The sequence below is a fragment of the Vitis vinifera genome, chromosome 18 (genome assembly GCF_030704535.1).
Source record: "Vitis vinifera cultivar Pinot Noir 40024 chromosome 18, ASM3070453v1".
NCBI classification, from domain to species: Eukaryota; Viridiplantae; Streptophyta; class Magnoliopsida; order Vitales; family Vitaceae; genus Vitis; species Vitis vinifera.
This window is the reverse complement of record NC_081822.1, coordinates 4,591,741-4,614,105: the sequence shown is the minus strand read 5'-3', so window position 1 is coordinate 4,614,105 and position 22,365 is coordinate 4,591,741. Positions and strand designations below refer to the sequence as shown.

Genomic DNA, 22,365 nt, shown 5'->3' with positions numbered 1-22,365 from the left:
CTTGTCGGTTGTTTTTTGTCCGAAAAAAGCATGGGTTGTCTAATTCATGATTTTTAAAGGGTGACCGGCTGTTGATACATGGTTCCAGGATCAGGACCAAATAATTGATTGTCAAGATCCTACTGCATTACAAAAATAGGTATTTGTATATCGTTTATATTGCTTAAGAGTAATATATTAAAGGGGTAGGTAATTAAAAGTTGATAATTGTGTAAATATTGAATCTGTTGTACATCTCCTATGAAAAGCATTAGGCACCTGCCGTGAAGTATGGAGGACAGGTGGGTTAACCTAGATAAAGGAGAGAGCCAAGTTTGACCTTTAGTTACTCTCTGATACAGCTGTACATATATTAATATTGCAGCATTTATTTGACTTCTGACTTCTGTCTTTAATATATATATAAATATAAGTAACTTGTTTGACCCTCTCTCCTGGGGCTATAAAACCCAAGCTACTTCCAATGTCATGGGCATATACCAATTGAGGACAGAGTGAAAGTGAGAGATAGAGAGAGAGAGAATGGGTTCCTTAGCCTCAGCTGAGAAGCCACATGCAGTTTGCATACCGTACCCAGCACAAGGCCACATAAACCCTATGCTAAAACTAGCTAAGTTCCTTCATTTCAGAGGGTTCCACATTACCTTTGTCAACACAGAGTACAACCATAACCGCCTGCTCAAATCTCGGGGTCCAGACTCCCTCAAGGGCATCCCCTCCTTCCAATTCAAGACCATTCCCGATGGTCTCCTTCCCTCCAATGTTGATGCCACCCAAGACATTCCCGCCCTCTGTGTCTCCACCAGAAAACACTGCCTGCCTCCCTTTAGAGACCTTCTTTCCAACCTCAACCACGATGGCCCTCCAGTCACTTGCATAGTTTCTGATGGCGCCATGAGCTTCACTCTTGATGCTGCTCAAGAGCTTGGCGTTCCTGAAGTTCTTTTCTGGACAACTAGTGCTTGCGGCTTCATGGGCTACGTGCAATATCGCAATCTTATCGATAAGGGTTTGGCTCCACTCAAAGGTATCATTCAAATGAATCAAATACTGACCAACTTTGCATTTAATTACTTCAAAGCTAAGCTCAATACGGATTCTCATATTTTTTTCCCCTCCTTTCTATGAAATGCAGATGAGAGTTACCTAACAAATGGGTATCTGGATACCGTTATTGATTGGATACCGGGTATGAAAGGTATCCGTTTGAGGGATATCCCAAGCTTCATTCGAACTACGGACCCAAATGAAATTATGCTGGAATTTCCATTGCGGGAGGCTGAAAGAGCTCGCAAGGCTTCTGCCCTCATTTTCAATACATTTGATGCTCTAGAGCATGAAGTTTTGGATGCACTTTCTCAGATGTTTCCCCCAATCTACACCATCGGTCCCCTGCACCAACTCATGAGTCAGATCCAAGATAACGATTTGAAGTTGATGGAATCGAATCTGTGGAAAGAAGAGCCGGAATGTCTGGAGTGGCTGGACTCCAAAGAGCCCAACTCTGTTGTTTACGTGAATTTCGGGAGCATCACAGTGATGACATCGCAGCAACTCAATGAGTTTGCTTGGGGACTTGTGAATAGCAATCAGACGTTCTTATGGATAATTAGGCCAGATCTTGTGTCCGGTGACGCGGCCATTCTTCCACCAGAATTCGTGGCAGAGACGAAAGAGAGGGGTCTGTTAGCAGGTTGGTGTCCTCAAGAGCAAGTTCTCAGTCACCCGGCTGTTGGCGGCTTCTTAACTCACAACGGATGGAATTCCACAATTGAAAGTGTGAGCGCTGGAGTGCCTATGATTTGTTGGCCCTTTTTTGCAGAGCAGCAAACCAACTGCCGCTACTGTTGCACTGAGTGGGGCATAGGCATGGAGATAGACAGCGATGTTAAGAGAGATGAAATTGAAAGGCTTGTGAAGGAGTTGATGGAGGGAGAGAAAGGCAAAGAGTTGAAGAAGAAGGCCTTGGAGTGGAAGACTCTAGCAGAAGAGGCCACTAGAGGTCCCAAGGGGTCGTCTTTCTCGAACTTGGACAAAATGATCACTCAAGCTCTTCTCTAGACCCTAGACACTCCTTTCTCGAATGTCCCAACTCAGCGAATTCTGACTCGTCTATTATTTTGCTCTGGATGCTTCATTTGTTGTTTTCAATAGTCTGACGTATTGTTTACGAAATAAAAAAATACTCATGCTGTACCTGAATATTGAAGATATTTTGTAATGCTGTGTTCTTCATATAAAAAGTACTTCAAACTTTTAGTTAGTATATAATTTTTTGGTAAAAAAAACTATTAAGAATATTTCATTAAAGATTGAGTTATAATTGATCCTACTTGCATGAAAGCCAATTTGTCGTGTCCATACGCATGCAAAACGCATCTGAAACCACATGGAACATGTGCTTCATTTATTTGCAGTACACGATTCCACATCAACAGTTTTTTATCCTGGGTAAGGCCGACGACAGCATGGGGATCAGTTTACTTTTTCCTACTGCTTTGAGAGTGAGTAAAAAGAGATGGGAGAAATTGAGGGACCTCATCACGCTATGTACAGATTGACTTTTCTAATTTAGCTATCTATTCTATAACAGGAGAAATTTTTCTGATTTTGCTAATCATGGAAATCAGAAATGGTATACCAAGAGCAAGAAAGGGTGCAGTTTGTTATCTTTACGGGAGTCGCAATGTGCCTCAGGATAATCACTACTCCAACGTCACTTTCCTTGGAAACAAAAGACGGGTACACGGAGAAACCGCAAGGATTCGGGGTGCTTGTATCATACTTTTTGTTCTTTGCCTTGCGCGCAGCATTACTCATCAACATGGTTCTCAGTTCCTCAACCGAGTCTTTCACTCGTCTTCTATTTTTGTCCTAATTCCACTTCCTTTCCGAACCTCGTCCTCAATAACCCAATTCCTTTTCTAAAGTTGTGTACGTCTAAATTATTGAGTTTTCAGTCCGACTAAATCCCGTCTGGCCTACCATGATGCTATCCCGTCTAATCAACGGAATCAACGGAAAATAATTGAGTCATTGAAAACGAGTTCTGCTCTCCGTTGGACTTTCCAACTCTGGAAGAGAAATGGCGTGATCGTCCAATAATGCGTGAAACCTGTTTTACTCTAATATCCTGCAGAAAACAAGATATACAAGAATTAAAATTTAAGCATGCTTTAACTTAGGTACAATGAAGCATCCATTTGATACTAATTCCAACAAAAAGACATCACCTCTGGTACAGTAAAAGTAGGGTTCTTTTACATAAAAAAAAAAAGTAGTTAAAATTTTAAAATATATATATATATTATTTAAACTGTGAGAGTTAGGTGGTCGACAACACCCATCAACATCCTCGCATGTGAAAAATGACTGCATGCGTGTTCTTTAACGCTGTGTTTGGTTCTGAAAATTTGAAAGAGAAAAAAATAATAAAAAGTAAAAAATAAATTTAAGATTAATAAATTATTTTTTAATTATTTTTATTAATAAGTTAAATAAATTTAATATAAATGAAGTTTAATTAATTTTAATTGTATTTGATTTTTTTTTTTTGAAATTTTTTATAGTAAAGTTAAATATAAAAAAAATATTTTTTTAAATAATTTTTTTTCCTTAATAATATTTTTCGAGAGTTAAACATATTGTGTAGAGACCCTCTCTCTCCCGCCCTATAAGACCGGAGCTGGGTCGGCACGATGATATACAAGACTGGAAGAGAGAGCAAAGATAAAGAGCTGAGTTGTCTCCATGGAGAAGCCTCATGCAGTTTGCATACCATACCCAGCTCAAGGCCACATAAACCCTATGCTAAAATTAGCAAAGCTCCTCTGTTTCAAAGGCTTACATATTACTTTCGTCAACACGGAGTTTAACCATAAGCGCCTGGTCAAGTCCCGTGGCCCCAACTCCCTTGATGATCTGCCTTCCTTCCAATTCAAAACCATTTCCGATGGTCTCCCTCCGTCCGATGAAGACGCCACCCAAGATATCCGCTACCTCTGCGCCTCCACCAGAAAAAACTGCTTAGATCCTTTTCGAGACCTTCTTTCCCAACTTAACCACGACGGGCCTCCTGTCACTTGCATAGTCTCTGATGGTGCCATGAGCTTCACTCTTGATGCTGCCCAAGAACTGGCCATTCCTGACGTTCTTTTCTGGACAACTAGTACTTGTGGCTTCATGGGCTACTTGCAGTATCGCAATCTCATCGACAAGGGTTTTATACCCCTTAAAGGTATCAACCTAAACCCCAATTTGCATATACATTTTCAAATCCGAGTTAGCAGTACCGATTCTTGTATTTTTTTTTTTTTTTTTTTTTTTTGAATCTGTTTTTTCTGTGACATGAAGACCCCAGTTACTTAACAAATGGGTATCTGGACACCGTTATTGATTGGATACCTGGTATGAGAGGTATTCGTCTGAAGGACATCCCGAGCTTCATTCGAACTACAGACCCAAATGAAATTATGCTGGACTTTCCATTGCATGAGGCTGAAAGAGCCCACAAAGCTTCTGCCCTCATTTTCAATACGTTTGATGCGAGAAGGATGTTTTGGATGCACTTTCACCAATGTTTCCTCCAATTTACACCATTGGTCCTTTAAGTCTACTCGTGAATCAGGTCCAAGATAATGATTTGCAGTTGATTGGATCAAATCTGTGGAAAGAAGAATGGGGTTTTTTCGAATGGCTCAACTCCAAAAAACACAACTCTGTTGTTTACGTGAATTTTGGAAGCGTGACAAGCCTGACAACAGATCAACTCAATGAGTTTGCTTGGGGACTGGCAAATAGCAATCAAACATTCTTATGGATAATAAGGCCGGATATTGTGTCTGGTGAGTCGGCCATTCTTCTGCCACAATTCTTGGCAGAGACCAAAAACAGGGGTCTGCTAGCAAGTTGGTGTCCTCAGGAGGAAGTTCTCAGCAACCCTGCCGTTGGTGGGTTCTTAACTCACAACGGGTGGAATTCCACTATGGAAAGTGTGAGTGCAGGAGTGCCCATGATTTGCTGGCCATTTTTCGCAGAGCAGCAAACCAACTGCCGCTACTGTTGCACAGAATGGGGCATAGGCACGGAGATCGACAGTGACGTTAAGAGAGATGAAGTTGAGAGGCTTGTGAGAGAATTGATCGAGGGAGACAAAGGCAAAGAGATGAAAAAGCAGGCCATGGAGTGGAAGAAGATGGCACAAAAGGCCACCATTGATTCAAATGGCTCATCTTACTCCAACTTGGACAAAATGATAAATCAAGTGTTTCTCCAAATCCCAAGCATTCCAACAAGTTAAAACTTAGCATCCGCACGTTCCTTTCCTTGTTTTATGATGAACTTTTGTGCACCATATTTAAATGTAGTATTAGTAAGGTGAATAAAGTGGAAATGTATTTATGCACTGCTCATCATTGTAGGGACCCCTCCCCCTTATGATACGTGGGCGCCTCGCTGTCCGGAGTGACTCCATCCGGACTTCCTCAGGGAGAAGCACACGGCACTCGCAAACATCACATCCGGACGATAGCATATCCTATCCGGATATGTTGTCCGGATCGTTGACTAAAGTAAGTAAGTCTTACTACATCATTCCGACAGCCTGCCACAACCCACGTTCCGCCACCTGTAGAGCGAAAGGACATGAATGATGGCAAGTCACTTCCCACGATCTCTGACAGCCACCTGTAGGGTGATGATAGCCCTGCCACCACCTAGAGGCATCATGACGAGTCAAAAAGTCTCCCTACCATTAAAGAGGGAAGCAGAACTTCTGATACTATATATAAGGACCTTCACATAAGGAGGAAGGTAAGCTTGCTATACCTAGTAAAAGGCCAACTGCTTAATCTCTCTAACCATGACTGAAAAAACCATTGGAGGGTGTGTCTGGACACCCTGTCCGGACATCTTTTGCAGGGAAAACTGAACCAGAACTCTATCTTGGTTGAAAGTGTGCGTCCATTTGGTAGTTATGTGGATCATGACGCAAGACCTCAACATTAGTAGCCTAGATGGTACCAGGAGGGCAACTGTCTGGGTTAAGGCCCCGAGTTCGAATCCTGGAGACGTCACCCAAGGGCCAAATAAACAAATGGCCCTATAAGACTCTACGCTGTCCGGCCCATTCCTGTGATGCCCTCGTCTGGCACAGTTCGATGGTATGGTTGGGCACCAGAGCAAAAAAAGTCTATGTGCCAGTCAGGGGCATCACAGAGTGGTCTCCCTAGGATTCGAACTTGAGTCCAAGCCTTAAGGCTTAGGACGTTGCCCTCTTGGTACCATCTGAGCTAGTAGCCCAGATGGTACTAGGAGGGCAACGTCCTAAACTTTAAGGCTTGGACCCAAGTTCGAATCCTGGGGATTACACCCACTCAAATGTAAATATTAAATCCAATCATATAGTAGAACATTTGATTGAAAATAATTAAGTCATAATAATAACTTACTGCATACATGTTGACAAATAAATAATAAAGCAAATTGATGCATTAAATTCTTATTCGAAATATTATTCTAAGTTGTCAACATCTTTGAGTCTAATTAGACTTGGCCCTCATGTTTTTTGGGACATTTTTTTTTTCAAAATTTAAAAATATATGCTATCTAAATTTAGAGATTAAATCTTCATTTAACAACATGGGTATTTATTCCTTTCATGTTTATCCGTAGTTAATGATAAGTGATAATTAATTGAGAAATAAGACAAGTTAAAAGAAGTTTAACCCATATTTTTTTCTCTAAATTTCCTTATACAGCAAGAATGATGATTTGATCTATTTCGAAAGGCATTTGCATCAAATCCATAGTTCCCATTATGTTACATGCCCATTTTGTTTTATTTTTGAACCCCTAAAATAAATTCATATCCCTCGTTAACCATCTAGAAAATGCTACAAAACATATCAATATAATAACATTGGCTTGTTAATTTTGAACTCAATTAAGATATGATATTTTACGATTCCTTGTCCCACAAGGATTATGAATTGATTTTGTAAAGTTCGGGATATTATGAATATATAAGTCCTTTAGTCAAAGGGTATAAAAATGACTTTATACAAAGTTGTTGGAGTTTTAGCCAATTTTAGATTTTGAAGATTAGTGAATTAATTATCATATCTAAAGACATAGGTAAGAAAATATGTCTCTTCCTTCTATTTCTATTTCTCTTATTATTTTTCTTTTTATCATGAATTAATTTAGTTTGTATTTTATTAGGTGGTTTTAAGGATTTGGCCAAGCACGAGAGAGTCAGCCAGCCGCCCAAACTATCCAAAGTATCTCAATTCAGAAACCTATCCAAAAGTGTATCAATCTAATGTACGTAAGAGGGACGCAATAATACTTGACTGTATTATTTTATGGTGCAATGCGTATTCTTTTCTTTGGAGTGATCAGCAAGATGTCCGTTCTGTCACACAGACCAAGAGAATTGGGCATTGTACAATTTATTACTCTGTTTCAATTTCGATGTCAAGCCAGACTCGGAAGATATTTTTAAAAAAGTAGTTCATATCATCAATTTATTCTTCTGCAGGGCCTGCACAAGTGGGCGAATATATGGTCACTCATAATAAATACTAGATAATTGATGGATAATGATGGGTAAGGAGTAAGGATGCATACTAACTATTCAAGGCAATCGGCGCTGATGGTATCATTCCACCTGCTAGTCAATACTTGGCTGCAGTTCCTATACCGTGAACATGGTTTTCATTCATCATTCATTTCTTTTGTTCGAATCTCCAATTCTTTGAATTCCAGTAAAAAAATTACCAACACTTTCTTCGCTTGACATCATGCATTATGCAAGACAGTCACAGAAGTCAGAAGCCAATATCAGGGGAGGCCTATTAGGGATGAGCTGGTTGAAGATTATAATATCTAGATGAGAGTGCATGGTCAACTTACCCTCTCACTTCTCTTATCTTTATATTATATAACGTTCATATCAGTAATAAATTCATGGACGATAACTTAGTCCTCTGATTTAATTAGTTGGGCAGCTGCGGAGTTCTATGAGTTCCATTTTTTAAACAAAGTCTGATGCAAACGAGAAAGATTTGCTTTGGATTCGTGGCAGTGCAATATATTGATGCTAGGAAGGGCAGCGGCCGTCCAAAATTTTTAAACAGAGCATCAGCTTTAACATATATAGGTGGTAAATTCATTATTCTCAACGGAAGATGATAGAGGCTCATGACAAGATCCTAGTTTGTCACGTTCTTTCTCGTACTTTTCATGGATAGCGGTCACTCAATCGTGACAGGAAAAACAAACAGGAAGTCCCTGGCTCCAACGCGGGCTTTTTCTTTTACATGAATAACAAGGGATCCCGCATGACTTAATCCTTCCAGTCGACTGTGATTTGAAGATAAAAAGTGTAGGTGGAAGACGTTGCTGCAGCACAGGATTGATTAATTATAACAAAATATTTCCAGCTTCGATCGTGCAATTAAATTAGTGAGTTCGGTACCGTTTTAAAAAGGGAAAGGGTGTTCCACCAACCTCCCTTGCTTTCCGCCTTTCTGTGGCCTCGGAAATTGACTTTTCGAAAAAAGTTAAATCGATTTGGCACATGCGATTTTAAGTTGATTTTTAAAAAACACTTGAACCAAAACCGATGACGGAGGTTCTTTATTCAACTTCAAATAAAAACCAATATAGACAGAGACGGTTTTATTTCATAGATTAAATCAGTATTATCAATGATTTTTTTTTTTTGAAAAAAAAAAAAAAAAAACAGCTTAGATGCCATATTCAAAAACTCTATAAAATTGGAGGCAGATGTATCGGGAGGGCATCCCAAAGCAAAAATGGGTTCCATGGAGAAGCCTCATGCAGTTTGCATTCCATACCCTGCTCAGGGGCACATCAATCCTATGCTAAAAGTAGCAAAGCTCCTCCATTTCAGAGGCTTTCGTATCACCTTTGTCAACACAGAGTTCAACCACACACGCTTACTCAAGGCCCAGGGCCCCAACTCCCTCAATGGTCTCCCCACCTTTCAGTTCGAAACCATTCCCGATGGTCTCCCACCGTCCAATGTCGACGCAACCCAAGACATCCCTTCCCTCTGTGCATCCACCAAAAAAAACTGTTTGGCTCCCTTTAGACGCCTTCTCGCCAAACTCAACGACAGAGGTCCTCCCGTCACTTGCATATTTTCTGACGCTGTCATGAGCTTCACTTTAGACGCGGCTCAAGAACTCGGCATTCCCGACCTTCTTTTATGGACAGCTAGTGCTTGTGGCTTCATGGCCTATGTGCAGTATCGCAGTCTCATCGACAAGGGTTTTACACCACTCAAAGGTATTATTCCAAGTTCGGCTTTGAATACAAGTTTTTCAAATCCCAGTCTCCTACCGACTCTGATTTTTCATTTTTCCTTCTTCTGTGATATGCAGATGAGAGTTATCTAACAAATGGGTATTTGGATACTGTTGTTGATTGGATACCGGGCATGAAAGGTATCCGTTTGAAGGATCTCCCGAGCTTCATTCGGACTACCGATCCAGATGATATCATGCTGGACTTTGCCATGGGTGAGCTTGAAAGGGCTCGCAAGGCTTCTGCCATCATTTTCAATACGTTTGACGCTTTAGAGCAGGAGGTTTTGGATGCAATTGCTCCCATGTATCCCCCAATCTACACCATTGGTCCTCTTCAGCTACTTCCGGATCAGATTCACGATAGCGAACTAAAGTTGATTGGATCAAATCTGTGGAAGGAAGAGCCTGAGTGTCTCAAATGGCTGGATTCCAAAGAACCCAACTCTGTTGTTTACGTTAATTATGGAAGCATCACAGTCATGACTCCCCAGCAACTGATTGAGTTTGCTTGGGGACTTGCAAATAGCAATCAAAGCTTCTTGTGGATTCTTAGGCCAGATCTCGTGTCTGGTGAGTCGGCCATTCTGCCACCAGAATTCGTGGCAGAAACAGAAGACAGGGGTTTACTAGCAGGTTGGTGTCCTCAAGAGCAAGTTCTCACGCACCAGGCCATTGGCGGCTTCTTAACTCATAACGGCTGGAATTCCACAATTGAGGGTTTATGCGCTGGAGTGCCTATGATTTGTTGGCCATTTTTTGCAGAGCAGCAAACCAACTGTCGTTACTGCTGCACTGAGTGGGGCGTAGGAATGGAGATAGACAGTGATGTTAAGAGGGATGAAGTTGCAAAGCTTGTGAGAGAGTTGATGGTGGGAGAGAAAGGCAAAGTAATGAAAAAGAAAACCATGGAGTGGAAGCATAGGGCAGAAGTGGCTACCACTGGTCCAGATGGATCATCTTACTTGAATTTGGAGAAAATATTTGAACAAGTGCTTCTCTAGATCTCAACTTTCCAATCTAGTTTTTTGCACCTTTCCTGCCTTGTTTCCATATTTCTTACTATGGTTCATGTTGTGGTTTGTTTCTTTAATATTGTTTCAGACAATAATATTAAATAAAGGAAAAAAAAAGATGTTCAGGGGTTTGGTTTATGGTAGAATTTTGGAAATAAGATTACACATAATTTAAATTAATTTGACAACTTTATATATATTTAAATGATTTAATTATAAATAAATAAATATATAGAAATAGTTTATTAATTTTAAATTTACTTTTTACTTTTACTTATTTTTTTCTTTTACTTTCCTTAAGACACATGTTTTTGTTTTCTTACTTCAATTATGAAATAAAATTTCATATTTTTATAGAATAATAATGATAGATTAAGAATGTTAAATATGTTGTAAAAATATTTAAAATTCTCATTAAAAATGCTTTTAGAAGACATATCATAAAATAATAACAATATCATGAAAATGTAAAAATGATCATTTGACTAAAAGATATTTTTATTTATGTGGCGATCTCGAAAAGTATAAAATCATTAAAAATGTGCCAAATATATGGACACTAATTATACCACGTTATCTTTATCGTTTTTATTTTTTTCAATATCTCTATGGGTTCATATCTTTTTTATATATGTTCGCCGCCCCATTGTCTCATAAAAACAGGTACCAATTTTTTCTCTAGCATTGCGTTCTCTTTATGGGGTGCTGCACTATCACACAACTACTTCTCCAAAGGGGAAGAGTGATGAATCACATTTGTGATATATGTTACAAAAATTATGTTAACTAGATGCCATTGCCACTTGTTGATCAGAAAATATGTCCTCTGTGTGCGAAGACATATAACAATAAATAATATTTATGACTATTGTATCAGCGTCAGTGTCAATAGGCCTATACATACCGAAGTTTTCGGTGATCAATAATGATGATAGTCACTATGCGATCAAGTTTCAGTTGGGTTAAGCTGCAGAACGCCAGCCTAAATGCAATCTCATTTAACCCGTCGCACCACCGCAGTTCGTCGTTTTCTCTCCCTAACTTTTGGTGATATATACACTTCCTGCAAAAGCATTTAGAAAAACATCAGAAGGACATGTAAATATAGTTGAGTAGATCCAAATTAATGTAGGCAAATGAAAAGAATTTTATAAAAAAATAAAAAATAAAAATGCACCGAGGTAAACCATTGTATAGGGAGAGGACTAAAAAAACAATTTTCCTCACTTAGCAAAGATACTAAGGTGATGTTTGTTTTTTTACTTAATTCTAAATAAAACTATAATGTTTATAATGTTAAATATTAGGTTATTTATTTTTATAGTATTTTATTTCTATTAAATATTAAAAAGTAAAAAAACTCAATATATTATTTTTTTTTATTCAAAAAAAGTTATATATTTTAGTTTTTTCTAATTAGTAAAAAATTTATAATAAGTCATGAAAAAATAGAAAAACAAACAACCTAAATTTTAAAAATAAATTATTTTCAGTAAAAAGTTAAAAAAACAAATATCACCTGAAAAAATCTTTCTTGAGAAAGAATTACAAATAAGAGAATTTGTTAAAGAAAGATACATTTACTCTACGTTATCAAAAGACCTTTGTTTTCCTTCTCTTCGTTCTGTCCAAAAAATATGTAAAAGGGTTGCTCTTCAAACTTTTGTTTTAGGTTTTTTGCCTTGAAAGGAAACATCTCAAGATAAGAAAGACTCGTATCACTAAGTTGATAGCAAATACCACTTAAAAAAGCACAACAAAAAACAAAATATTTTCTTAAATATGGTTAGAAGATGAATAATGGGATTCCCTGAAGCACTAAAAGCCTGGAAGGTCTATAGTGCCATAGCACAAAACGCCAGAGTACGGTTGGAGGGTACAGAGAAGGTAGAGGCCCCATCAGTTTGCTAAATCTTGTGGATGGAAAGTGCATATTTGAATTTTGCAAGGTCTTGAATTAAACTTTATCACGCATTAGACAATTTCATATTTGATTATCACGAATTTTGTGCTATCCTTGTCTATCAAAGAAGGAAATAACCAAAGGAGTATCATAGTTAAATACAACCCAAGACAACTAGTCCAACCAATGGGGGCTTTGGGTTCCTCTTAGAAAAAAGTCATTTAGGTACGTACCTTTAGATGGGTCATTGCTCCCCTCACCCCTGTATAGAACCACTCCTATTGATGGGAAAAACAACCAAAACACTTTAAAAGACCTCCCTCCTGCTCATGTTGATGAACTTGTTGGAGAGCCTCGAAAACGCACTTATGCTTCTATTGAGGGTTGCCAAAGGACAATCTGTGCCATCAGTCTTTCCTCAGTCGAATGATAACAAGAGCATGCCACCTGCTTCAGAATGGCATCATGTGCCACAGCCCAGTAATGACCGATCAGATGCATCATCAGTTATGTACCACCCCCTATATTCCTTTAGGACAGTCAGATTAGGATATAGAGATTATTCCTCATTACAGTGACCTCTCTGTTCATCGTCACACCAGTGATAGTCCATCTCAGTGGTCTTCTGGAATCTGTGCTTGTTGCAATGACATGCTGATCCGTATACCGGGAAAGAAGCCTAGACACATTGAATCTCTGGGCACAACCCCCTGGAATTGCACCATCTCCACATAGAGTTCATACTTCAATGTTCAGTCTCCTCGACTTTCTGGCAATCCTAATAAATCCAGGAATATCTCATCTTACATTCACCTTGAGCATGTTATATCACTGTCTGTAAAACAATCTTAGCCCTTATCTCTGTCAACTTTGGGTATTAGAGTCTCCAAGCAGTGTTAGCTGGAGACTTGGTTAAGAATTCATGCATCACGGGCTGTTCAGAAGTTTATTGAAACTCTTAGGGCTTCAGAGCAGTTTTCCATGGTTGTTTCCTCCCTTAAGCCCGGTATGGTATGGTGACTTTGTTGTTGATGGAAATGGAGGAAACACTATACCAGCGTCTGCACAAGCTGTCAGGCACAAAATCAGAGTTTGTTTTAGTTTTAGCTTATTACACAACCAGTAGTCAGAATATAAGCACTAACTAACTAAATCACTTTGTTTTAGTTTTAGCTTTCTGAGATTCTCAGACCTCCCATGTAGAAATGCAACCACTTAGCTAAAAGGGCTAGAATACCAAATGGAACTCATGAGATGTATTAAAAACCCAGAAATATTTGTCTAGAGACATTGGGCTTATAAGTAATATTCACTAGCCAAATGCATTATAATTTGAAAGTTTTGATCATTAAAGTTTTTTTTTAAATCAAATCAAACTAAAATAATTAAAATGGCTCAAGACATTAGATTACACTTGAATTTCTATAAGATGAGATACATGACTTAAAAGAAATGACTCAGAAGGTGGGAAAAGATGTTTGAAGTAAAGGCACATTAACAAGCTTAGAATGAGGACTAAAGCAGACCGTTGAAAGATTAACACATGTTAAAAGTGCAGAGATAAGGAAAACTCAAGCAAAATTTTTATGAAAAGGCTGATATTTATTGTAGTTTGTACACACATTACTCAAATAATAAATATCAAAGGAACATATGTAGTAACTTGGTTAATGAATCCAAATTTTATTTATTTTTGATAGATTTAATGAATCCAAAAAAATGGACCAACCCAACATAATGCCAATCTCTTTGGTTCTATTTCATCATGAACATTGACTCAGTGCATCACTTCTACATCATATAGCTAACAAGTAGGGTTCTATGCTTTAAATAAAATGATAACAGAAATCATAGGTAAAAAAATTTCAGTATAGCAATCAGTGGTGGTGAGGATCAAATAGCTAATGAAAGTCTCAGCCTGACAAAACCCATGGATCAAGGTATCAACACTAGAGTTGTTCCTCAACCAACATTGTCATTGAAATAATAGATGAATATCCAGGGACCAAAAATATCAGGTTTAGCACCAAATATCCATATAGGTTACTGATATAGACGATATAAATATAACGATTATGCTCATAAAACACCATAAAAACTCGTAATAATTTTAAGATTCCCAATTAAACATGATGCAAAGTGTGGATGACTTATAATGAACTAAAAATGCATGAATCACATACAGGGCTAATTACTCATTAACAGTGATCATACCATTTGATGAGCCACCCAAATAGGAAATGCTGCATAATTGGAACCTTCTCCAACACCTCAGCTTTATACATTTTGAGCATCCCACTATTCACCTTGTTCCAATTAGCTACACCACTAATATCATCTAACAATGGGGAATGCCCTGCAAATAGGCCTTTCTTCACCTGCTTCACAAATGCAATGCAAGAAATATACATATACTCCTTGGAGAAGTTGTCCAGAATATCCTGATTATGAATTGACTTGGGTTTCATATACTTGTGATCGATCAGCTGCGACGACCCAAATATAAATGGCAGAAAATGATAGTCGTCCAGACCCCAAACTCCATGGGATCCCGCAGGTTCAAGGCAATAGACGAATTGCAATTTCCTCATCAATTCAAGGTACTTCACAAAAACCCTAGAAACAAGAGCCTGGTAATCCTCTTCCTTGAGCAACCCTAATCTAGCCAAACAATAAAGCCACGCAGCAAAATTGGTCTCATGACCGGTTCCATAATCGATTCGACTCGAATTCCCAAAACTATCGGCAAAGTAAGGGACGAGTTCGACGGTAGCCGACCGGAGATCATCGGGGAGGAATTGGAGCATCAGTTGCTCGCTATTATCGAACAACCGACTTTGCCAAACCCTAAAAGAGAGATTACCGTAACGGGAAGATTGTTGAACGGGAGGTATTTCGTCGACCCAGTCGATTAGAGATTGAAGGATGGAGAGAATAGAATTGAGGATTGGTGATTGGTGGCAAGGGTCGGAAATTTTGTGGGAGCGAATGGATTCGCTAAGGGAAACGACGAAACCTAAGAAGTTCTTCCCGGAATCGGAGTCATGGAAATGGCGAATGTCGTCTGGTCTGGATTCGCTTGACGGGGATTTGGAAAAGATAGGGCGGAGAGACAACGGGGGTCTTCTGGGCTTGAGGAACGGGGGCTAGGATGATAGCTTGTTGAGAGTTGGAAGGAGGAAGGTTGATGGCGGGGGCGCGGATGGGGCGGTAGGGGGGTGGCGGAGAGATGTCGGACCATGCCGGTGGAGGTGGGCATGTGGTGGGGCCGCCGCAGCAGCGGCATGAAGTGGTAGCGGTGTTGGAGGGAGGGGGTGAGGTTTCGTCTGCTTGTCCAATGGGTTGGTGTTGATGGGGATCCATGAGATTTGGCTGTGGATGGCGGAAACTGGAAACTGAGAGGAGATCACCGTCTTCTGCCTTAAAAAGCCTTGTTTCTTTTTTCTTTTCAGCGCCTCAGCTTGGTCATATGTGTTTTTCACTTTTTCTTTAATCTCAATTTTTTTTTTTACATAATATTACAAAGAATCAGGCGAATGTACACAGCCATTCCATCAAACTATGCTCTGGGATGAATCCACACTCAAGTCCTCACTCCTTAAACCTTCAAAAACATAAAAATTTTAAGAAATCAGAACTTCCTTCCAACAGATAATATGGTCCAAACTTTAAATGCAACATTTTCCAGATTGGGCCGGCTCATTCATCACCTGAGTCCAAACCCAATTGGGCCGAATCCAATTGAAAAGCCCAAGTCTTGAAAGCAGCCCACGGCCCATGATTAAGTCACCAGTGTTACTGAGCAAATCGCAAATGGCTACGACGTGAACAGAAACCAAGTCGAACCATGATTCCAACTTATTAACTAGAAGGACAGCGCTGTGCTCCAGGATCCCAGTGTCCACAGGTCGGGCTGCTCGACCAGACCCATTGCTCAAACATCCAGGAATGATAGCGAGGTGGATTCGAATTGTTACTCTATCCCAATCCCATTCCATCGTTTAAACATATTTTCCTCTACCCTAAAAAGATTCGAATGAAACAAATATGAGAATTTCCGGTTTCGTCCTATCTCTTTAATTTTTTTAATTTAATTCTATTGTAAATAAATTTTGTAATTTATTTTAATAATAATTTTTTCTTTTTTTACTTTATATGTGTTAGAAAAAAGAAAAATGAAAAAAAAAAAAACCAAAATAATTATTATTTCATAGAAAATTCAGTCAGATGATACGGTTGTGTGCAAGAATGGAGGACAATATGGTGAAATCTTCTCATGGGGTAAAAAAGAAAGCAGTTAGATTCCATTATAAAGAATACCAATCAATGCACATGTGCTAAAACCAGATTGGTTCCTCAGCTTAATATGGGGTTAAGTTAAATCCAGAAGCTAACTGGTTAGTCAACTTGAAACTTCCACCAAAACCTAATGACCCAAAATTGTTAGAAAAAATTTGAAACTTTTTAGAAGGCAAAGGAGACAGAGGATTGGTTGACTAATGAAACAAATTTAATTAATGATACATAAACATTTACATATGATAAGGTTGATGAAAAAAAAGAACAAACTTCAAAGCTGGGAGTACAAAGCTCCTCCAAACAAACAATTGCTGGTACCACACAGAACACAAATCATCCATTAGGTTCAGGCTTCAGACTAATGTCTTGCAGGTGGAGGTTTGAGGGTCCCACATCGCCGGCAATAAGTATTTACGCCCATCCACCCCAACAGCATTATAGCTAGCCCCAGTCGTTCCATCCGCCAGAACTTCGCCGGGATATCCTGGATAAGCTCCTGTCCCGAATATACCTGTACAAGCCGTCACCGCCTCTAACGGCGCGCTAGCCGATCCTTGAAAGTAGCCGTTATCAAACGGATTAGTCACCGTTCCCGCCAAAACAGTCGCTAAATTGATCACCATTCCGTCAATTCCCACGTCCCCGTTTGGAGACACCAGCGGCGGAGTCTGTGGTCCATACATGGGCTGGTGCAATGGCCATGCGCACTGACCCGGACACTGAGTCTCCGAGTTACCCACCCACGCGTAGGCCCACTTACTCTGAGTTGACCCGTGAGTCCCGCACCGGCTCATGAAGAACCCTTCTACCGCCACGTCTGCCGATGTGAACACCACGGTTATTTCGCTCCTTTGGTTTGATCTAGAAGCCAAGGAAATGATGTCTGAACTTCGCAATGACTTCCCTAGAGAGTAGTCTTCATCGAGGATCTGATTCCCAACGGCGAGGGTGCAGGAGACTCCTTTGTACTTCTGGATGGTCTGCCACCACGATGAGACGGAGTGGGGCGTGGTGGTGTGGGAATTGAGAGACTGGAGGAAGTCGACGAGTATGGAGCGTTGGATGGGGGAGAAGTTTCCGTACCAAACGAGATTGAGGGTGATGTTGCCCTTAAGGAGTGGCCCGTTGTGGTACTTGAGAATGAGAGGTTGCTCTTGAACAAGAGAGAAGAGTTTTCGAGGTGTGGCGGAGGTGAGGTTGGGAAGGCAGGAGAGTAGGAGAAGTGAAACAAAGATGGAGAAATGGTAAGTAGAAGTCATTGAGAAGGTAAAGTAGTGGGGTGAAGGTGATGCAGAGAGTGTGAAAAGCTGGATTGGTGAGGAATGAGTGTGAAGGAAGAGTCGACTGTTGCGATACTTATATAGTCATAGAAAGGTGGTGTCATCATGGAGTGCGCGTGTGGCGCTGGCCAAAAGGGAGTGATGGAAGAAACATTGAAATCGTGCCGCGTTGATTAATTGACCACTTTTAGTGTCAAACGCGTGGCAGTTTTCGCCAGGTTGTGCCTGATGACGTGGTTATCAAGGGTAGGTGTTTCCTTCTTTCTGATCGTCCAAAAATATAAAACCCAAAGTCAAGGGACAGGGGGAATAACAAGTAGGTAATCCTTGCATGTGAAGATAACGATCCTAGGGTTAGCACTCGTCCGTGATTATTTGCTTTAGAGTAAGATAGTCACAGGTGAGTTTGTATACGCTGAAAGCACATCCCCATTTTCTAAATAACTCAAGGAATCAATATGCTCATGGTTTTAGATGGCTCAAAACATCAGTGTGCGCCGACCCGCCATTTAAAACTCCGGGCCCTGATCCACTTGATTCGATCGATACCGTGCTTTCATCTCTCTGGAGAAGCGGCTAGCTTGAAAGACACAAAAGCCAAAATTATTCCAAACACTGGCATGGTTTTCCTTGCGGCGGCTACATGCACACCATTTTTAATTTTTAGGTGCTCAGTGCTCTGTTGTTATCACGGGGCCCTCGGGGATGGACCCCGTTATTCATGATCATATCGACTACGTGTGAAACGAGTGTGAGACTATAAGTATAAGATCCAAGCTGCAAGTTGCAACCATCAACATTGCAATATTGGATTTTCCATTAATACCCACAATCTTAGTTGTTTGGATTGTAATATTTCCAATTAAGTTAACAAATCACGATGTATTCGCACCATGTGATGGGACCGGGACAGCAATTTTAATGACAAAACAATTACACTCAGCTAATTAGAAGTTACATGTGATTATTGGGTATGAAATTTGTTCATTTGGCATGCAATCAATTTAGGTCGGTAGCCATACAGATGATGTCTTTTATAGAAATGGATAAGGGTCCGGCCTGCCTAGTTAGTTGTTAATGCCTTAATAGTTGTTGGCAAAATGACTTAAAATCGAGGTGGTCCCAAACATCTTATGGCCCTAGCTTAATTTGGCTAAACTAACACCCCAAATTAGTGACAGTCTTTCTGTTTCCTGCTCAAATGTATAACATTTGGACCGGTTATGATTTGAAGTTTGAAACTCCTCAAAAACAATCTGACTTGTATGCCACTTAAATATCTTTGTTATTGCTACTCCTAAAGTTCTAGATTTCTAAAAATTTTATGTCTTCTAGAAAGTTAGTTGATCAAGGTTTTACTTGAAATATCATTGAAATCATATAGCATATGTTTCAAACAATTCAAGAAATTTTATAAAAATTTTTTATTAAACATATGAAAAATGAGAGATTCATGATTTAGGAGCTTTTTCTATAAATTAAGTTAAGAAAATACTTTTATAAAGTAACTTTTTACAAAGAGACCTAGACCCCACAATATTCTTTATGTGTGAAATTAAATTATTTTTATATGTACTCTTTTTGGCAAAAATTTATTTATTATAAAAGTTGTATCAATCCAAATGATGCCAGGTTAAAAAAATTAAGCCCTCAAACTCTAATTTTGAGAATTGATATGACATGATTAAGATGATATTTTCTTTTTCTTTTTAGTTAATTTTAAATAGAATTTAGAATTAAATAGTATTTAATAATATTAAGTATTAAATAGTTTGTTGATTTAATATTTTATTTTTATTAGATATTAAAAAGTTAAAGAAAAATCAATAGGTCATTTTGTTATAGAATAATAATACTAAATATTTTAAATTAATTTATAAATAATATTTTAAAAGTAATAATTTTAAATTTATAAAAATATTGAGAAATGTTGAATTAACAGGAGAAAATTTGTTGAATATTTTATTTTCTAATTTTTCATATATTACACATCTAGCCAACATATTTTTATCTCGAAAACCAACTTGCATTCATTATGAGGATTTTTATTTTTTTTTTCATGAGAAAAAAGAAATCATTGAAATAAATTAGAAAATTTATATCACCAACGTGATAAGGCCCTTTTTATTTCTTCCTTACGACAAACATGAAAAAAAATTATGATGTTATATTCTCTAAAATCTTAATTTAAGCTAAAATTTTAGCCAAACCTTCCTCACATTGAAGGGTTGACATATTCTATTGCACATTTCCGTTTGAATTATTGAACATCTATTAGAATTTCACGTGGAGGCTGGGCCATGAATAATTGTGACAAAATCCAAGGTTGGAAGTATACATCTTCTTAGACTGCCTTTTGAGAATGTTACATACTTAAATTATTAATAATATTCCTGCAAAACGTGCTATAAACGTTTCTTCAATTGCAACTTCTGAATAAATAATGATGGCATGTAGACGAGGTTGGAAATTTAAGTCTTAAATTAAAAATGTAGGACGAGAAAAGCAGCAGATCATTCCATGTCCTAAAGGTTTTGCTTAAAATTTTCCTTATTATAATAAAGCTTTCTCCAATGGTAGATCTCATTAATGATTTTGACCACATACGAGTTTGAATAGCAGAGGAGGGCGCAGTGCGGCTTTTGTTGGGATTGGGATGTGAAGAAAAAATATCAGAGGAAGGCTGAACTGGTTGGATATGAAAGAAAACATTGGAATTTCATTTATTCAGACGGGAAAAAGAATACATAATGGTAATTAATCAAATACAAACAAAGAATCGGTTATCGTCTCCGTGCTATACAACTAAATGAATTTAGAGAAGCATAGTAGTATCAGTCTATCAGACCAGAGTAGAACAGGTGGAAGTTGAAGGATCAAGCAATGCAGGAAGCAGGTACTTCCTCCCATTCACACCATTGGCATTATAGCTAGCACCTGTGGTGGGATCCTCCAACAGCTTTCCGGCATAGCCAGGGTACGCGCCCTTCCCATAAATCCCAGGGCAGGCCGATGCAGCCTCCAGGGGAGCCTCTGCGGAACCTTGGTAGTATCCATTTCCAAAGGGGTTCGTAACAGTTCCAGCCAAGAGGCTAGCCAGGTTCATAACTATACCTTCCATACCCACATCGTTGTTGGGTGCGGACAGGGGTGGACTCTGGGGTCCGTAAATGGGCTGGTGGAATGGCCATGCACATTGACCTGTGCACTGAGTCTCGGAGTTACCCACCCAGATGTATGCGAACTTGGAGATCTTGCCATTAACCTTAGCAGTCTTGGAGCTGGGAGAAGACCCATGTGTTCCGCACCTGCTGGAGCAGAACCCTTCAACGGCTACATCAGAAGATGTCAAGACTACGTTAATGGCGTTGCTCTGCTGCCCCTTTGCTGCCAACTGTTTGAGATTTCGACTGGTCAGTGATTTACCCAAAGAGTAGTTCTCGTCGAGGATTTGGGTGCCTAGGGAGAGACCGAGGGAGGTGGATTTCTTGGACTTAATGAGGAGGTAGTATTTGTCGATGGTATTCCACCACGCCGCAACAGAGGGTTGGTGGGGGGTGGTTTTGGAGGAAGAGAGGGAGGTAATGAAATCAGAAACAATGGCGCGTTGGGAAGGCTTGAACTTTCCGTACCAGATGAGATTAATGGAGATTTTTCCGGAAAGAAGAGGGCCATTGTGGTATTGAAGAAGCAGAGGTTGCTGGTCTTGAGCAAGTCTCCTGGCTGCTGAGATGAATGGAAGCAGAGAAGCCACAAAGAGGAGTTGTAAAAGGCATTGAGTAGGAACGAAAGAGGCCATGGTAGTTAGGACTTAAGAGAGTGCAGTGAAGCTAAGCTGTAGAGATGGCTTTGGTGGGGGTTTGGAGTGAGGAGAAGATGAATTGGGGGTTTCATATATATAGTAAAATAGGCAGTGGGGAGAGTGTGACCAACAGCGTGAGAGGAGCGAGGGAGAGGGTATGAATGAAAGTGCCGAGAAGGAAGGGAAAAGGCGAAAAGCAAGCAAATGCCAGCTCAATACTCAATAGCGCGTTTGAAATTAATCTGGTTGAGTGCGGATCTGTCTTTCGCTGTGAAAAATCAAAAACTCTATGTTTACAGCTAATGACATTAAGAGCCTAGGGGTGACTTTTTATCATCGTCAAACTTTTCTTTTCTTTATTATTTTTCTTGCATTTTGTTTTTTTTTTTTTACCATTTTCTAAATTATAAATACATTTATTTGAACGTCTTTGGAGAACAACTCATCATCCTCCATGATTGTTTTGAAAACCAGATTTTAAAAATAGAGTTTTGGGTCAAAATGACCCTTTAAAAAAAAAAATTATAACATCTAACTAATACTTAAATTGTTTTTTAGTGGCACGTAAATATTATATTATTAAAAAAATATTTTTTTTTATTATTTTAGTTAAAACCGTAGTTATCAACTGCGTCTTCATTTTTTGAACTAAAGCCGTAGTTATCAACTACGATTTCATTTTAAATTAAAGTTACAGTTGCCAATTGAGATTTTAGTTAATTATTTTTTTTAA

The 22,365-nt window shown here is 39.0% G+C and overlaps 4 protein-coding genes and 2 pseudogenes across 4 annotated transcripts; 3 read left to right on the top strand and 3 right to left on the bottom strand.

Moving 5' to 3' along the window:
* Positions 1–417: 417 nt before the first annotated feature.
* On the top strand, positions 418–2,266 carry LOC100243675 (7-deoxyloganetin glucosyltransferase). Its single transcript, XM_002285735.5, has 2 exons — positions 418–1,027; positions 1,136–2,266. The coding sequence occupies exons 1-2, from the start codon at positions 523–525 to the stop codon at positions 2,059–2,061; spliced, it is 1,431 nt and encodes a 476-aa protein (XP_002285771.1). The 5' UTR covers positions 418–522; the 3' UTR covers positions 2,062–2,266.
* Positions 2,267–3,718: 1,452 nt separating this feature from the next.
* On the top strand, positions 3,719–5,423 carry LOC100265968 (7-deoxyloganetin glucosyltransferase-like; annotated as a pseudogene).
* A 3,234-nt stretch (positions 5,424–8,657) lies between these two features.
* On the top strand, positions 8,658–10,486 carry LOC100265988 (7-deoxyloganetin glucosyltransferase). Its single transcript, XM_002285734.5, has 2 exons — positions 8,658–9,315; positions 9,411–10,486. Exons 1-2 carry the CDS (start codon positions 8,820–8,822, stop codon positions 10,334–10,336), a joined length of 1,422 nt encoding a protein of 473 aa, XP_002285770.1. The 5' UTR covers positions 8,658–8,819; the 3' UTR covers positions 10,337–10,486.
* Positions 10,487–12,322: 1,836 nt separating this feature from the next.
* On the bottom strand, positions 12,323–15,743 carry LOC100260758 (uncharacterized; annotated as a pseudogene).
* Positions 15,744–16,739: 996 nt separating this feature from the next.
* LOC100260784 (protein EXORDIUM-like 2) lies at positions 16,740–17,875 on the bottom strand. Its single transcript, XM_002285739.4, has one exon. It carries the CDS (start codon positions 17,807–17,809, stop codon positions 16,904–16,906), a length of 906 nt encoding a protein of 301 aa, XP_002285775.1. The 5' UTR covers positions 17,810–17,875; the 3' UTR covers positions 16,740–16,903.
* Positions 17,876–20,529: 2,654 nt separating this feature from the next.
* Positions 20,530–21,718, bottom strand: LOC100255713 (protein PHOSPHATE-INDUCED 1). Its single transcript, XM_002285741.5, has one exon. It carries the CDS (start codon positions 21,627–21,629, stop codon positions 20,673–20,675), a length of 957 nt encoding a protein of 318 aa, XP_002285777.1. The 5' UTR covers positions 21,630–21,718; the 3' UTR covers positions 20,530–20,672.
* Positions 21,719–22,365: the final 647 nt, after the last annotated feature.

What these genes read in the sequence shown, in the direction of transcription:
- LOC100260784 (XM_002285739.4), bottom strand. Translation starts at nt 17,809, where the DNA reads ATGACTTCTACTTACCATTTCTCCATCTTTGTTTCACTTCTCCTACTC.
- LOC100255713 (XM_002285741.5), bottom strand. Translation starts at nt 21,629, where the DNA reads ATGGCCTCTTTCGTTCCTACTCAATGCCTTTTACAACTCCTCTTTGTG.
- LOC100265988 (XM_002285734.5), top strand. Translation starts at nt 8,820, where the DNA reads ATGGGTTCCATGGAGAAGCCTCATGCAGTTTGCATTCCATACCCTGCT. An exon ending in GGGTTTTACACCACTCAAAG is followed by an intron (nt 9,316 to 9,410) that starts GTATTATTCCAA and finishes TGTGATATGCAG; the next exon opens with ATGAGAGTTATCTAACAAAT.
- LOC100243675 (XM_002285735.5), top strand. Translation starts at nt 523, where the DNA reads ATGGGTTCCTTAGCCTCAGCTGAGAAGCCACATGCAGTTTGCATACCG. An exon ending in GGGTTTGGCTCCACTCAAAG is followed by an intron (nt 1,028 to 1,135) that starts GTATCATTCAAA and finishes TATGAAATGCAG; the next exon opens with ATGAGAGTTACCTAACAAAT.